A 14,967-nucleotide genomic window follows, 5' to 3' on the forward strand; every position below is an offset into this window, starting at 1 on the left:
CAGCCGTGCCTATAAGCTAGTCGTGTTGAGCTTCATGGTCGCGCTCATGGTTGGAGGCTTTGGCTGACAACTGATGCACGGCCCATAGCCCGTAACACTTGAAAGGTGATGAAGAGTGTCTGGAGAGAAATGGGAGATGGGCTGTTACTTATGGCCGGGTCAACCTATGCTGAGATGATCGGGAGAACCTGCTTCCATCGTCTCGCGCGCTTGGAAGCCTTATATGATCACGATGTGTTCCGCCGGGAAGGAGTATGATGGTCAAGACACAACCCAGCTATGTCTTTTCTTGTCTCCGGTAGATAGCTGGGAAAACAATACCACCAGGCCAAGGTCGCTGGTCTATGTGAGAAAGCACCTTCAAGCCCAACAGCTCCAGCCATACAAGACCAGGGACGTAACGTGGGTCAATGTGCGGGGTATTACTTTTGTTAGTGTATGCAGGCCAAGCACAGATCCGGAGCAGGCCGACAAATTAGGGGGGAGTGGATCCCTTCCGTTGGATGTGTTATAGCGGGTGATTTCAGCGCTGGCGACGCTTCTTGGGGCTCAGGTAACCATAACCACCATAGAGGGGAGACGCTAGCCAACATCACGTCTGCAGAATGGCCTGGAGTCGATCAATGCGTGAATGTCGAGTGTAAGCGGCACAGATTGCTGATTCTTGGAAATGATTATATCTCGTGTGAGGCTGATTTGAGAAGCTTCTACGCAGACCGTTTGCGCCTCTTGCCACTGAGTCTAACGTTGGACTCATCTGAAGAGAACTCGCTACCACTACTGCCTGAGACCTCACTGTCTACCTGGAACAGGACCTTGCTGAAGCTGTTATGGTCAGGCTTGCCCTGCGGGGTCAGCGGCCGTGGCTGTGCCAACATGTCGTAGGTTCCGCCTACGTCGTTAATGAGATTTGTGACAATGGTACTATCACCGTGAGTACGGATATGTTGAACGAGGTTGTCGTTTCGTGAGAACTTCTTGCCACAGTCACTGCATTCAAAGGCCTTGTCCTGTATGTGAAGCGATCGATCTGAGAAGAGGTTAGTGATTATAATTTCGAGGAAGTAGCATTGCATCAGCACATACAGTGTCTCTTAAGATGCTCCTGGCGACGGAAACGGCGACTGCACAGCTCGCAAACAAATGGTTTGGTAAGGTCATCCGTCAATGACTGCTTGCGACCGCGGCGTTTGGCGGGTGTCGGTAAGTTAGGTGTGGCAGCATCTGTGGCGTTTGAGTTCTCGACGGTTTGAGCTTTCGAAGACTCCTCCTCAGCTGCAGATTGTTGCTGAGGGGCGCTGCCAGCCTTAGGAGAATCAGCAGCAACATTCATCACGGGCTTATTTGATTCCTTATCGGACTTAACTTTCTTGGCGGGGCGAGCTTCGTCTTCTGATGGGCTTCCAAGGGTAGCAATTCTGGTAACGGCAACTGATGTGGTGTCCTCGTAGGCGGTTTCAACCCCACCAACGAAAGGAAACAAAATTGTGGAGCAAGTAGCTGAACGAGATCGCTGTAGGTCCTTTGCAGATTTCTTGTGCAGATTGACGATGCCGCTAAAGACATCTTCCTCAGATTCAAGATCAGAGTGCTCGTCAAAGGAGGGAAGTCGGTGGTGAAGCACAGGGTTGAGCTCGAAAGTGGCTAGCACGGTTGGCTTGAGGGTGTCCGTCTTGAATTGCTCAATTGCTGCAAGGCAGGTGAACTTAGTTGTCGATACACCGCTAACACTAAGGATATCGCGAGGGTTGATGCACCCGGATGTGACAGAGCTTGGCCCGGTTTGGGATTGCGAGAGGTAGCCTGCAAGAAAAAGTTAGACTGCTGTTGGTTCCAGATTATTAAATTGACATTTGCCAATTTTCGAGTAGCCACGCGCCGGCCAAAACGAGCCGGTGAGTGAATTAAGGCCATCAACTTTTCAACCTTGATATCACTGGTCGATAAATTGACGCGGTAATTACTAATGAGAAACAGTGAATGTGTTATGCTTACTAGGTGTCATGGGAGGCGATACAGAATTTGTCCAGTTTTGTGCCTCCATACCATCAGGCAATGCCACCACATCAGGCTTAACATTTTCAAATCCGTCGAAGCCAGAGAACATAGGGTTTATGAGAGTTGCGAGCATGTCATCGCTGCTGCCAGGGTAACCAACGTGACTACCAGCAGTACACAAAGCTGGTGTTGCTGGGTAGTAGCTATTTTCGTTGTCGTACATTTCGGTCTCCAGCATCAGCTTTGCAGCACCATTCTGCAATATGATTGTGGGCCCTTGATATGCAAGCTTGGGGGAAGCCATCGGTGTCAAGTTAGAGGGAATGACACTCAGCATCTTGGGCTGCGTCGCCGGCTGCGAGCAAGATGAACTAGGTTTTGAATAGACCAAGGTTGATGGGAGGGTAGGCACAACAGGGTACATTGACATATGCTGCATAGCAGGTTGTTGACTTAAGTGGCGATGCTGTCGGTTGCCCAATGTTTGGTCGGGGCTACAGTAGAAGAATTGAGCAGGTGCCATAACCTGCGATGCCATCATGTTGGGATCCATATCCTGCAGATGTGAGACTTTGAGTTTCATGATTCCCGTGGGGTAACTGACCTGCTGTGTATTCAATAAATACATTTCAATTACCCTCTACAGTCGTAGTCCTTCTCCTGTATTTAAATATGGTATTTGTTGTATACAGTTCATAGGCAGTTGGCCTAATGATAGGGGGTTCCGTTCTGTTCTAAAAGAATAGGCGGCAGGCAACCTTGAGTTGGGTAACAAGATTGTCTAGTAAACTTTGAGTCAGGTGATGATGTTATACACAGTTTTTGCTTCGACTGAACTCCGTCTGTGTCGAGGATGTAGTCTTGTCTTGTGGTGGAAGGACAATAATGGGATACCGCAACTTGTATAACAGAATGATAGTCTGGTATCGAGACGGCTCGAGTGCCCAAATTCCAAGCCAAATGATAAACAGAAACTGAGGGCTCATAAAGAAGGAAGAGAAATCACTCCAACGAAACTGTTTTGTCGGTCACGGGCTGGGTGAAAGAATGAGCGACAGTATGCTTGAAGGAACCCGAAGGTAAAGTACGAATCCCTTAGATGATCAACGGCATCAACGCATCGATAGGCACAGATGGTCGGTAAGCTAATTGGAATGGGAAGCATTCGAGTGGGCTTAGCTGTCTCGCTCCCAGTCTCTTAAGGGTACAGCCTGGTGGGGAATGAAAAGCGAACAACGATAAATCGCTATCACCTTGTCTTATGGAAATTTCAGTCGAGTGGTCAAGGTGGATGCGAAGCGGCGAATTACTAACGGCGTACAGTGTCTCTCAACATGCACTTGACGAAATAAGAGGACGTTAGGATGAGTCGACAAAGACCACAAATCCTGTCAAGATGTCCCGAGGGGTAACTGCTGGTAATCCGGTAGATTTAGGAACATCCAATACATCGGGGTTGCAGTGGATTGAATTAATTGGTTGCGATCCCTTTTGGCACCGAATTCGACTCAACCGTCCGGTTGAACAGCACCTCTGAAATGCTTAAAGGATACAAGGTACTTGGTAAATCTGTGATCTCTGCTTCCTTCAGCTTCGATTTTTTAATTTTCTTCCATTTGAGAACTATCTCGTCAAGATCCTCCCGTACCTGACCCCAAGCCCCTCTAGTGGCTACATTAAGCTTCTTTCGAGGGCCTAGACCAAGCCTCACAGACGCTTCGGATACTAGCTAAACTCTTTATAACTCTAATGCTAGCTAACATACTTTGGTGTTCACCTTTAGCTCTGGAGATTCCAATTTAATTCTGTAATAGTGAAGAGTAATTCGTTCCTACATCGGGACCCCTTGGACATTAGGGTTGGTTAGTTGTATGTGACCTTGGTTTCGGAGGAATGTCTTCTAGAATCAGCCAATAGTGCTGACATATTTTCCTACTTCCACAACGGAAGGGGCTTGGGGTCGCGCCTTTAATATTCTCAATCGTGATACCCTCTGACTTTTGGTAAATGACTGTCGAACTACTCCGTGATCGTGTCAATATTTTTGCGACACCTTACGTCGTTGATATCGGAGCTTTCCTTCACACCGTGGATTAAAGATGCATCGAACATCCATGGCCAATGTATTCCAGTATAATCACTTCCTTACGGAGAACATGGCGGCATTTATGGTCCCAGTGCTGCTTATGAATAATTAGACGTATAAAACAGCAATTAATCGGGAATTAACACTGTTATATATGCCATGGAGACTGAAATACTTCAAGATAGGGAGGGAAGCGGGTGTATCAACGCCATAACTTGGAGATATTTTGCAACAACGACGTGTAGTCACAGGTACTAACCTAGCAGTTCGCACTACAGCTGCCGGACATAGGAACTTGAACACTTGGAGAAGTAAAACCTCGAGATGATTTGCTCCCAACAGCCAACCGTACTTAATGTATGTTGCAGGATATAAATGTTCGTGCCAAAGTTCAGATCTAGTCGCACACATAATAGCCTCGAAGAATTTTGACAGAAGCACAGGAAGCCACTCTGCGTATTAGCGTTGGTGACCCTTTAAGGTCCAGCTTGGATGTGATAAACGCTTGTGGTAGTTGTGGCGTTCGCTTGTACTTGCCAAGCGGACCAGGGTGACCTACAAAATAACAATGGCACAGGGCCTGTTTTTAGCGGCTAAGGATATGGGGCACACTATAGCTGCAAGCTGTTCAATGGCTATCATAAATGGGTAGATCTGCGGCCCTATCATATGTGTAATCCAGTGGCGTCCCGTGGCGTCCTGAGTCTTTGGCTCGATTTTCTGACACACTTTGTCACAGTTTGCGTAGCACGAGATAATGGAGTTTTGTTTTCATTAGAACACGATAGGTATTTATGGTCTACTCAATTGTCTCTAGTTAAAATATTGGAACGGCCGGCGGGAGCTCAAATGTACCTACCGAGTTTCTGTACTGTTGAAGAAGTTGCATCGCCAAGCGACTAGTGAGGCATATTCATGGCGGGCAAACACGACCAAACTCCTCAAGCAACTCAAGTAGTTTGCCAGCACCAGATCGCAGGGTCTAGCTTACCTCACCAGTCACGACCTTTGGAAAGAAAAATATTTAACTTTTTAAGAAAAGAATATTTTTTTTAAAACCAAGATGTAAATTTTTTTTAAAAAAAAAAAAAAAAGAGGGGGGAGGGGGGGGGGCATTTTTCTCAACAATACTATAGAAAACGACCCCAAAAAGGATGTCGGTCAATTTCCCATTATATATGCTATGAGTTATCTTAATTTTTACGTGTCTGACTCAATAAACGCACTAGCACGCTATCCATTGGTTAAACTTCCCCGCCTTCAAAGCCGGTTGTGCCTTACATTCCGGTCACGTCGCCGTGGCTTGGTGGGACCAAGTATACATGCCCGAAGGTCGGTATCCAATTACTATAGTATCAGCCATGTGGATGCAAAAACGATAAGTAACCATGACACGTCCATATCGCGAGCACGCTACTTATGTGCTCCATAAGATACCCTATGACTGGAGGCGGCTCGCTCACTGAAAACTGGGATCCCTGCTGGATCAGGTACTCCGATGACTCCAACCATCCAATGCACTTTAAAATCAACAATCTTACCAAATCTTTGCCCAGGGAAACTGACGTAAGTGAGGAAAGCGGCAACATCCACTAATGTACTCAAGCCCCGCCTCCAACTCCCAACAACTTGGGACCCTGAACTATAGCTTCTTTGCACCCCAGTTCGTACATCAGTTGTATCGACGGACACAACCGGAGTGCAATTAATAAGTGCAAGCCTACCCGACAGATTGTGGAGACAGCCAGAGTAGCCGATTTTGTGGTGCCCGCTAGCAATGTAGATCAAGCGTGGAGACAGCTGTTTCTGCTTCCATAAAACATGAATCAGAATGAACGCATCCAAAATGAGCGAAGGGACATTGATGAACAGACGATATATGCAATGGTTTTCCGGTCTGCTCATTTCGGGCGGTCGACGGCATGGACCCATGGTGGCCGTGTACTGTATTTGACCCAGTGGTGGCCCAAATGCGTTTTCTGGGGAGGGTCATGTAGAGTACCGACATTCAAAAGTGTCGTGGTGGGTCTGCATCAGAATCAGATCTGAAGGTTATGTGGTTGGCGGACGGAAGCCAGTTGCCGGCACCAATTCTTCCTCCATCATGTTCACTGGATCTCAAACAGCATTGCGCACCACACAGCATTTCCACTCGAGCACTGAACTGCACACAGCACACCAGAGACGACCCGGTGGCATGGAGTAGTTGCACTACGGTTTTTACCCTTCCAACAAGGAGCTCATTTATACAACACGCGCATTCGAAGTTTCAAGACATGGAGGTGTCAATCCAATTGTCAGTTTGTTGCCAGTGAGGGGCAGCACTGGTTGCGGGCGACCATCGGGTGGCCGTTTTCCCACGACCCCGCATTTGAGGGCAAACATTCAAATGGACAGGAGTGTGTACAACCAGAAGTCATATTTCCCGCCCATGGAGAGCAGAGGTCGAGTCCTCCACTTGCCTCCGACGAGGAACATTTTTGAGATTGGGTTAATAGCTTGTTATGCCGCGGGAGAGGCTTGGTATTGGAACCAGGAGGGGACAAGCTGGGTGGAGAGGGGCCACTGGGCGCTGCTAGGAGAATACTTGGCCCTCTATTTCGAAGTGAAGGATCTTCCAGGCTGGACAGCCGTGATGAAGAAGGTGAAGTTGATAGTTGGTGGCGACGGGCCAGTTGTCAGAGGTATGAAGGAGTGGAACGTGTCAACTCAGCTTGGACAGGATGGTCTTGTGCTGTGCTTGTCGTGGTTCCCCGCGCTTTGATGAGGGCTATCTGGGATGGACTGTTTGATCCGGACCATGTATTTGGTACGTCATCAAGCGGGCTGTTCGTTTTTTCTATGATGGTGGTGAGGTGGCTATCTTGCAGCGAGGGATGGGGAGGTATGGTTAGGCCAAAAGGATGGAATAAGTGATCAGATAGCAGTGGAGAGTAGACACGGACTTGCCTTGCCGTTCCCCAGTTTCTATCGTACTCATCATGGGTCCCAATCCGCCGCCAGGTCATAATTGGAGTCGGTGGGGCTTGAAGGGAAACAACGTATATTTTGAGGTGTGTGCTTGGTAGTTGTAAAAGGCGCAGTCAATGTACGTTTCAACTGACTATCCTATTGACGAGCATCTAAAGCTTTGGAAAGAGTAGAAGTATAATCTTCCATCCATACGATGGCACAATTTGTAGTTTGCATATTCGCCACCTTGCCAGTCCATCGAAACCTTACTACTTGGAAAGTGCACCCTGACAGCTGTGCCGGTAGAACTAGTCGTGGTAGTCTTGTGTCAGACATTCGCGTGCATCTAGTCAATTCATCTTTTAGATCGTTCTTCTTTTTTCTGAGGGCCGTGATGTGTTGGCTATTGTCTGTATTATTTGCTTTCTAACACAGGTCACGTGATACCCTCATTGATACTCCAACAGGATTCCAGATGCGCTACGCAGATAGCCTTGCGTATCTACATCCCTCGAGTTGACCCGTTCATCGATCCCACACACACACACACACACACACAAGTTTATTACGCCCGGGCTATTCCCCTAGAGGGCAAACTAACACTACCAAAATATGTGCAGTAAGACAGAAGGGGTGCTTCTACAAAACACAAAAAAGTAATGGTGCATCTGGTGGTATACGCAGAAGCGGCCGACAAGGTTGTGCACGGCTGGGCAAATCTAAGCCGTTTTGGGATACTGATTCCAAGTACCCTAATGCGGCAAAGCTCTGAAATGGGAGCTTCTGGCTTCGCACCTGCGGACTGCAATTCCTTCCGTGACTTGCTCTGAATATTTCATTGTATTGGTGCCCAATGGCCCGCCATCAACGCTTACTATCGTTTGACGGACATCCCATCTGCTTCATTTGGCGCACAGCTTTTGGTGGCTGCCATAAACTGGAACATGCAGACAACCGTGCAGTGCACTTCTCAGCATGCTCCTTTCCTTTCTCATACCAGTATGGAGGGCGTCGTACCAATATCGGGGATAATGCAAGGAGAACACGAGGGAGTGGCAGACTTGTACATGTTTCGATGGGAATGATTTTATGGATCTGGACCTCAATACCAACAATGGCCCTGGCGGTCCTATATACCTAGCATTTCTTATCTGACCAGCTTTCCGGTCCGAACTTCTCTATATATTGCTCCTTCAGATAGCATCGTATCCACAAGCAAAGCAAACCGTTTTGAGATTCTGCCTTGGCTAATCCTACGTGTTGGTCAAGGATGGACACCTGAGGCAAAGTGGTAGTAAAGTGCTGGCCTTGTTGTCTCAAATCGACCGCAGTCTCTTTATCCCGCTTGACGATGATGCTAAAACGGGCCCTCGAGTCAAGCAACCCTCCAGTTTGAATTAATAGAGCAGTTGGGACATAATTCATGGGCTTCGGCTCATGCTCCTTGAGCAGAGGGCTCTGCACATGTTAGTGTCTTCCAGACAAAAAAGAGGTTAAACATGTACTGCCTGGTCTATTACTTGAGCGACCACACTGTCGAAGCCAGAACGCCAAGGTATCTGGCGGATATCAGGTTGTCCAAGTTGAGGCAGTGAGGGTTCATTGTCGCTCGACCAGTCGAGGCCCGCGATGGTGTCTTGTAGTTCTTCAGTTATGTTGGGAAGCAAAGCCATGATGAGTAGTGCTTAGTCACGGGGAAATCTTTGAGAAGCGTGTAGAGCGAAACATGGTGCCTTTTTAAAGTCACGACACGTGGATGGTGATTCGCTGTTGTATTACTATGGATCGTTGTGAAACTTTCATGCAAAAAAGAGCACAAAGACATCAACGTGTCCTGGCCCTGACGTTGAGAAAACGGCGCGGATTAGTATATTGCCGAGCCCGAGCCTAAGCCAATTACAGTTCGTGACATATCCGCAAGTCTTGAGAATTGTCTGCACCAAAGCATAGAATACATAGATTGTTCAGGATAAAATACGATAGGAAGCATTCCTATATACAAAAAAACCCAAATTTTGATCAAACCCTTCTTTGGGCTCTACCTGTGAGCTCAGACAACTCCGTGAGGCCCATTCTCAGTCTCTATTTCATCGAGATCAATAATGCCACCACCACCAACTCCTCCGCCGCCTCCTCCTCCTCCTACTGGCCCAGCTATAACTGGGCGTGGCTGGGGCTCTTTCATATCAAGCATGTCGACAGGTCGGGATGCTGGAGTCAGGTCAGCTTTTTTTGAGATGGGCATGGCTTCATATCAGCCAGCCTTTGGCAAAGTTAGTCGTACATTGTCGATCTTGCTATAAGTGTCAGTGACAATTCACAGCAGAAACGATTAGTGTCTAGCAGATAGAATTTCCACAGCAGGTTTATTTGGGAAGAGTTTGTGGCGTAATTGATATTTCCAAAGCTTTCAGGTCAGTTTCTGGGGAAATAGGTGATAACTTATACTAAGCGCAGTGACAAGGATCCGTCAGACAGGCTGAGTATGTACATGCAGAGGTATTATGCCCGTGCACATTGTGAACCAAGTGATGAGAAAGTAGGCATAGATAAGGGTTATGTGTCAAGGCTTGATCTCAAGATTGGCTTTGTTGATGTTGACAGATTTCAAAAAACAGCATAACTCTGTGATGTGGCATAGGCTGACGCAGGCTGTGTCGAATGTACAATCTATTCTACTAATTCTCATGTTGGTATCCAAGTCTGTGGATTGCAGCAAGCGTTAACGAGACAGCAAACAGTAAAGACATCCATTCGAACCAAGACTGCTTGGTTGTAGACCAGTCTACCTGCGGATAGTGCCAGATGCCTTGCATCAGCTGTATACCATTCGGGCAATTTGTGTCAATAGTGCACTAACCCACGAAGAATTTCCATTTCCATTTCCATTTCCATTTCCATTTCCAATTTCCATTTCCATTTCCGCTCCTTTTTATCTTTCTAAGCGAAATTGCAGTAATATTGCATCCACTGTCAGGCAGTGATCGGAATGGTCTGGTATGGTCTGGTATGGGGGGTCGAAGCAAACCATACCAGGAGCTTACATAATAACCGGTATGGTATTACCGGTAAGACCAATAATACCATTGATGGTGCCAAGACTTTTTGAGAATGAGCGGAGAAAAGTGTGTTATACTACTAGCTAGCAACCCAATCGTTGTCGTTCCCACAGTCCTCACTATCATCATTCTCCTCAACCTAGGGCTTTCCATACCAAGCCCTGAGACACTCACACGCCTCTATAATGTCCGCCTTTAGCCTACCACGGCGATCAACTATGGTGAGCTTTGCACTGCTGAAAAGACGTTCACACTCATCCGACATGGGCGAGATTGCAAACAGGTCCAGAGCGAAACGAGCAAGATCTCTTTAGGAATCGTAGCGGGATAGCCAGTACGCAACGGCCTCGTCGCAGCCTGCCTCGTCGTCATAGAGCCGGTCAGTGGAGATGTATTGTTCATACAAATCAGCGGCAGAGACCGGAGCGTCTATCCGAATACGTTTGTGTTCCCTCTAGCGATCGAATGCTGGGTCTAGATATCTCTCTTTTCTGACTATGGCGGTAACATCTCAACGGGGTATCTTCCTTTATACTCTGTCTCCCAGAGCTGCTTCACCGCAAATTGTGCGTTGTCAAACCACCTCTGTCTTTCCTTTCCGGCTTCGAGGACCCATTCTTGCTTGAACCATGCCCACTTTCGATATGGGTCAAGTATCTGGGCTGCATAGTACGCTGGCGGAAGGTCAGGATCTTCGGGGAATCGATTTTGCCAATTCAGCTGCTAGTTGTTGTAGTACTCCTCACACTTCGACCATGCAGCATCTGCGCACCCCTAAAGGTACTTCCATATAAAGTTATTATCGTCTTCGGTATCGATTGCATTATAATGCTCTTTTGTTTCATCTATTTCTCGGAGAAGGCAGTCCAAGGTTGAAAACCAGTCTGCGAGCGATGTCCCTTTCCCCTCAGAGAGCAAAGTTGTTACATAAAAGTCCTTCAGAGCAAGCTCAATCTTTTCAAGCTCGAACCAGTGCTGTCCGTCAAGTTTAAAGTTCGAAATCCCGTAGGAGCCTTTCCCAGGTACATGACGAGCTGAAAATATTTCCAGCCGTTCACGAACATTTAACGCCCGCGTAATCGAATGATACCAAGAATTCCAGCGTGTTGAGTTATTTTGAATGAGTTCGAGCCTATCGAATTCGGCGAGATCTCCGCCTACAATTATTGCGGCAAACTCCTCACGGCGCTGCGGGGTAAGCCTGATGTATCGTACGAGGTTGTAAAGCCGACCCAAGCACCCAAACTTTTTCCAGAGCTCTTCCACCTTCGCATAGTCTCCGCGTTAATGGTGTTTCTCGAGCTTTGCTAGGTACTTTTCACAGTCCCGGCCCATAAGGAATGCCTGGCAACAGAGATTGATGATATGGCCCAAGCAACGTAGCCGGCGATGGCGGCGCTGCTTAGGCGTCATCCATGGGCAGAGATCCTTGAATATGAACTCAACGGCGGTATCGTTCGACGAAGCATTATCTAGCATGAAGTATCCGATCTGGTCTCCGCCAACATCATATTCTCTAAGCAACTCGAGAACCACCGACCCAACGTTCTCGCCAGTATGTTCGCCGTGCACGCGCCGTATACCCAGAACAGTATTTTGTCGCTTGCCGGCCGCATCGACCCACATGGCGACAACCCCAAGAATAGCGTAAGAATTTGGTAAAGTCCAAAGATCAAAGGAAATGGAGATTCTACTCTTAGCCTGCCAAAGGTCCTCTTTGAGCCGTTGCTTTTTCGATTAGAAGGCATCCATAACCCAGCTTCGGATAGTTTTCGCTGCCTTTAGAAGATAACTAAGGAGTGCCGGATTCAAAAAGAACAATAGCTCTCGGAAATACTGGTTTTCTAATTGAAAGAAAGCAATGTAGCAATACACAATCCAACGAACCAGAAGCTCTTTAAACTTTTCAATCGAGTCTTTCCAAAAGAAGGTATTGGTAGCAGCCGCGCTCCTCTATTGCTCGAGGACAGACTTCTATGTCCGACTACGCTTTTTAATACCACTCTAAGGGTCGATCTAGTGTTTCTGTTCAAGATGGTTTCTCACTCCAGACGTGCCATTAATGACAAAAAGCTCTTGCTTTTGTTTTCCGGCTGCACACTCGTGACAGTAATACACCTCTTTCTTATCACTGTCTCGGATGTAGCGAAGGCCATACTTCCATACATGTGATGAGCCAAGACGGGCTGCTTTATTTGTGGTCTTTTCGCGGTTTAGGTACGTGATATTGTCTTGCGCAAATTCATTTAGAGGTTCGGGATACTGAAGGGGAGCAGGTGATGGCGTCGAGAGAGGTAGTGTGGGAGCAGGCGACAGTGTAGGAGTCTTGAAGGGTGACGGTGTTAAGCCTGTAGCCGAAGAGGACGGCGAGCTTGGAGCTGGAGATTCCATAGGTTATACCCTAATACCGCCAACGGGCCAACTACGCGTCGTAGAATTGTAAGGTCAAAGCCGAGAAAATTCTTGACCTTAAGGCGCTAGCCATTTTGGTCCAGAACCCAGCCGCCTAGCACCATTAGCTTATCCTATTTTTAGCCCATTTAGCCTAACTAGTATGCCATGGTAGACCGGTAAAACCATGGTATTAAGAATTCTCCAAACCATACCAAGTCTTGGCGGTATTTACCATACCAATACCAATTCATACCAGACCATTCCGATCACTGCTATCAGGTAGCCCCAAGACACTATCTCTTAAAGAAAAGAAGCGGAATATTTGGTGGTATACTAGTATGCCTAAATTCATATTTCTTCTGTGTAGCTTGGTAGGCTTAACCGCTTATGACTTCGTTTCACTAGCAGTACCTGACATAGCGGATAAACCGCTGTGGAATATTCGTTTGCTAGCCTTGGCTTGGAAATTATCGTGCGGGGTGGCCAACCTAGCTGCTGCAGCTCCCGCTTCTCACCACCCGATTCTTGCCTACTACATCGATCATGCTAATGAGATGAAAATGCGCCTCTGGCACAACACGAAAGATGGAGGCTGGCCAGACGCACCCCATCAATCACATAACTAGGCCCACCCAGATTCTTCTATATAATCCTGGCTTTTCGCAGATTGTCCTAGACTTTTTCTTTCCTTTCTTCTTTTTCACACTCGTGTCCATCTAGCAGTTAACCATGTCCTGCTAGATATAAAAACATTCCGCTATAGCAGGTCAGCGTTACCACCCGTTTCCCTCGAGCATGATAGCTGAGATGAACTTCCGCTGTAGCAGGTCAGCGTTACCAACCGCTTCCCTCGGATATGATAGCTGAGATAAGGTCGGCGAAGACAGATTCTATAACATGTACGTAATGCCGGCTACGAACCTGTTCCATCCGGAGCAGAGCCGATGTAGAGACGCAACCTCCTAGATCTCGATCCAGGGCCTATATAGTATCCACTATAAATATAGCATATGTATAATTGAAACACCCATAATAGTTGCCTTCGCAGCCTCCATGCCCTTTTGTTCAACCTCATTCTGTACAACTCAAATGAATGCCGTACGTGGCTGACCTAGTTAGTAATGGATAAATGCCGCATTTGTGCTGTCAGAACACGCGAGCAACTAGACATAGTGTCTGCATGCGCTATGACTGCTCGTTCCTCTCGTTCGCTTGATCCTCCCGTTCGCTCGATTCGCTCGCTCGACCCGCTCGTTAAGCCATGCCTATGGCAGCGCTGGATCTGGACATTGGTGCTCTAGGTCCTCATTTGTCCATGATGGCTTTTGCGTTAATCCACTTTCGACACCATCAAGAGGAGAAAGGTATCGTTTCGGCCGGCGCTGTTGGCAATGGTGAAAAGTGGTCATAGGACTACGCGCATTGGACGCGACCGACAAGTGGCCAGCGGCGGTCTCTCTTCGGAGTGATTTCCCGTTTTTCTCAAGGACTCCCAGTTACCGTTTATCTTGTGACTTTGACTTTGGGAACACTCGAGCCATCTCGACACTTACAATCTCATTCTTGTATACAAGTTGCTGTATCCTGCTACCGCCTTTTCATCACAAGACAAGACTACATCCTCGACAGGGTTTACAATCAATTAATCGAATCAATATATTGATCAATTCAATCCGGCATTTTCCTTAATCAACCACTTCAATCCATTTGGGATAATTGATTGAATTGATTGATTGCGAACTCTGTGGCCATAGATCGATACCTATTCCATGCAGAAACAACACGGGTGCCTTGTCGCTCGTCGTATGCGGACGGTACCCGTAGCTGAGATGCCCCGAGGATGACTGTTTCCTGGCAAAGAGACTGTGCAATCGTGGAGGAATAACGGAGAACACCTTCGACCTCGGCTGCGCATGGTGCTGGAAGCCATTCCACGCGAATCGGCAATGTGTGGCAAGGTCGACCAAGCCTAAATAAAAAACCACACGGCGCTTCGGTAGCGAGTTTCCATGCATCCAGCTCGCGCCTAAGGCGTCGCTCAAACTTATCGGTTGAATTTCTGTTATAACAGATCTCAAAAAGGAGTGACGAGAGCTATATTAGACCGGCTTTGTCACGTATTTAGACTTAGGAAATCCCGTGAATTAAAATAGAACCTACGAGAGGACATCATGGGTTCACACTTATTAGCAGTCCCAGGCAGAGCTGGCAATTAGAATCGAGGAGTGGATTAAGGTGTTACGCGCCCCGTTTTAGCTTCCACACGCAGTAACGCGCTATATTGAATCGGCTGTCTAGCCAGAATAGCCTTACAAAGGAGCAGCGATAGCGGCCGCAAAAGGTAGGCCATTATTTAGGCTAGGTTTAGCCTTACTTAGCGAGCCTGTATCTAGCTAGTTAGCCAGCCCTGTCCAAGGACCCCTTTCTGATTTCGCGTTTCGCTTTCTTGGACTTGTTATCTTATCACGCTCTTATGTA

The 14,967-nt window shown here is 47.5% G+C and overlaps 5 protein-coding genes across 5 annotated transcripts; 2 read left to right on the forward strand and 3 right to left on the reverse strand.

Annotated features, from left to right (window-relative positions):
• Positions 1-610: 610 nt before the first annotated feature.
• BKA67DRAFT_117973 (uncharacterized protein) lies at positions 611-2,716 on the reverse strand. Its single transcript, XM_046094929.1, has 6 exons — positions 2,603-2,716; positions 1,996-2,554; positions 1,367-1,803; positions 1,087-1,306; positions 897-1,030; positions 611-839 (listed from the first exon to the last, which is right to left on the reverse strand). The coding sequence occupies exons 1-6, from the start codon at positions 2,624-2,626 to the stop codon at positions 708-710; spliced, it is 1,506 nt and encodes a 501-aa protein (XP_045952091.1). The 5' UTR covers positions 2,627-2,716; the 3' UTR covers positions 611-707.
• Positions 2,717-8,173: 5,457 nt separating this feature from the next.
• BKA67DRAFT_664635 (uncharacterized protein) lies at positions 8,174-8,709 on the reverse strand (the record flags this gene model as incomplete). The annotated part of the gene is made up of 2 exons (XM_046108414.1): positions 8,174-8,494; positions 8,542-8,709. The coding sequence occupies 2 exons, from the start codon at positions 8,707-8,709 to the stop codon at positions 8,174-8,176; spliced, it is 489 nt and encodes a 162-aa protein (XP_045952092.1).
• Positions 8,710-10,602: 1,893 nt separating this feature from the next.
• On the forward strand, positions 10,603-11,216 carry BKA67DRAFT_669863 (uncharacterized protein; the record flags this gene model as incomplete). The annotated part of the gene is made up of 1 exon (XM_046108664.1): positions 10,603-11,216. A coding segment is annotated over one exon (369 nt), but the record flags the coding sequence as incomplete, so codon positions are not given.
• Positions 11,217-12,742: 1,526 nt separating this feature from the next.
• BKA67DRAFT_585621 (uncharacterized protein) lies at positions 12,743-13,203 on the forward strand. The gene has a single exon (XM_046104209.1). It carries the CDS (start codon positions 12,828-12,830, stop codon positions 13,113-13,115), a length of 288 nt encoding a protein of 95 aa, XP_045952094.1. The 5' UTR covers positions 12,743-12,827; the 3' UTR covers positions 13,116-13,203.
• Positions 13,204-14,011: 808 nt separating this feature from the next.
• Positions 14,012-14,906, reverse strand: BKA67DRAFT_585627 (uncharacterized protein; the record flags this gene model as incomplete). Its single annotated transcript, XM_046104210.1, has 2 exons — positions 14,650-14,906; positions 14,012-14,562 (listed from the first exon to the last, which is right to left on the reverse strand). A coding segment is annotated over exon 2 (326 nt), but the record flags the coding sequence as incomplete, so codon positions are not given.
• Between the last annotated feature and the right edge of the window lie 61 nt (positions 14,907-14,967).

The sequence above is a fragment of the Truncatella angustata genome (assembly GCF_020726525.1).
Source record: "Truncatella angustata strain MPI-SDFR-AT-0073 chromosome Unknown BKA67scaffold_11, whole genome shotgun sequence".
Lineage (NCBI taxonomy): Eukaryota > Fungi > Ascomycota > Sordariomycetes > Amphisphaeriales > Sporocadaceae > Truncatella > Truncatella angustata.

Excerpts from the sequence above, each read along its gene's own strand:
- BKA67DRAFT_117973 (XM_046094929.1), bottom strand. The coding sequence starts at position 2,626 with ATGTATTTATTGAATACACAGCAG. Across the intron at positions 1,804-1,995 it reads ATCGCCTCCCATGACACCTA|GCTACCTCTCGCAATCCCAA; the intron begins GTAAGCATAACA and ends TTTTTCTTGCAG. Across the intron at positions 840-896 it reads TCACAAATCTCATTAACGAC|CCTGACCATAACAGCTTCAG; the intron begins GTAGGCGGAACC and ends CCGCAGGGCAAG.
- BKA67DRAFT_585621 (XM_046104209.1), top strand. The coding sequence starts at position 12,828 with ATGCCTAAATTCATATTTCTTCTGTGTAGCTTGGTAGGCTTAACCGCT.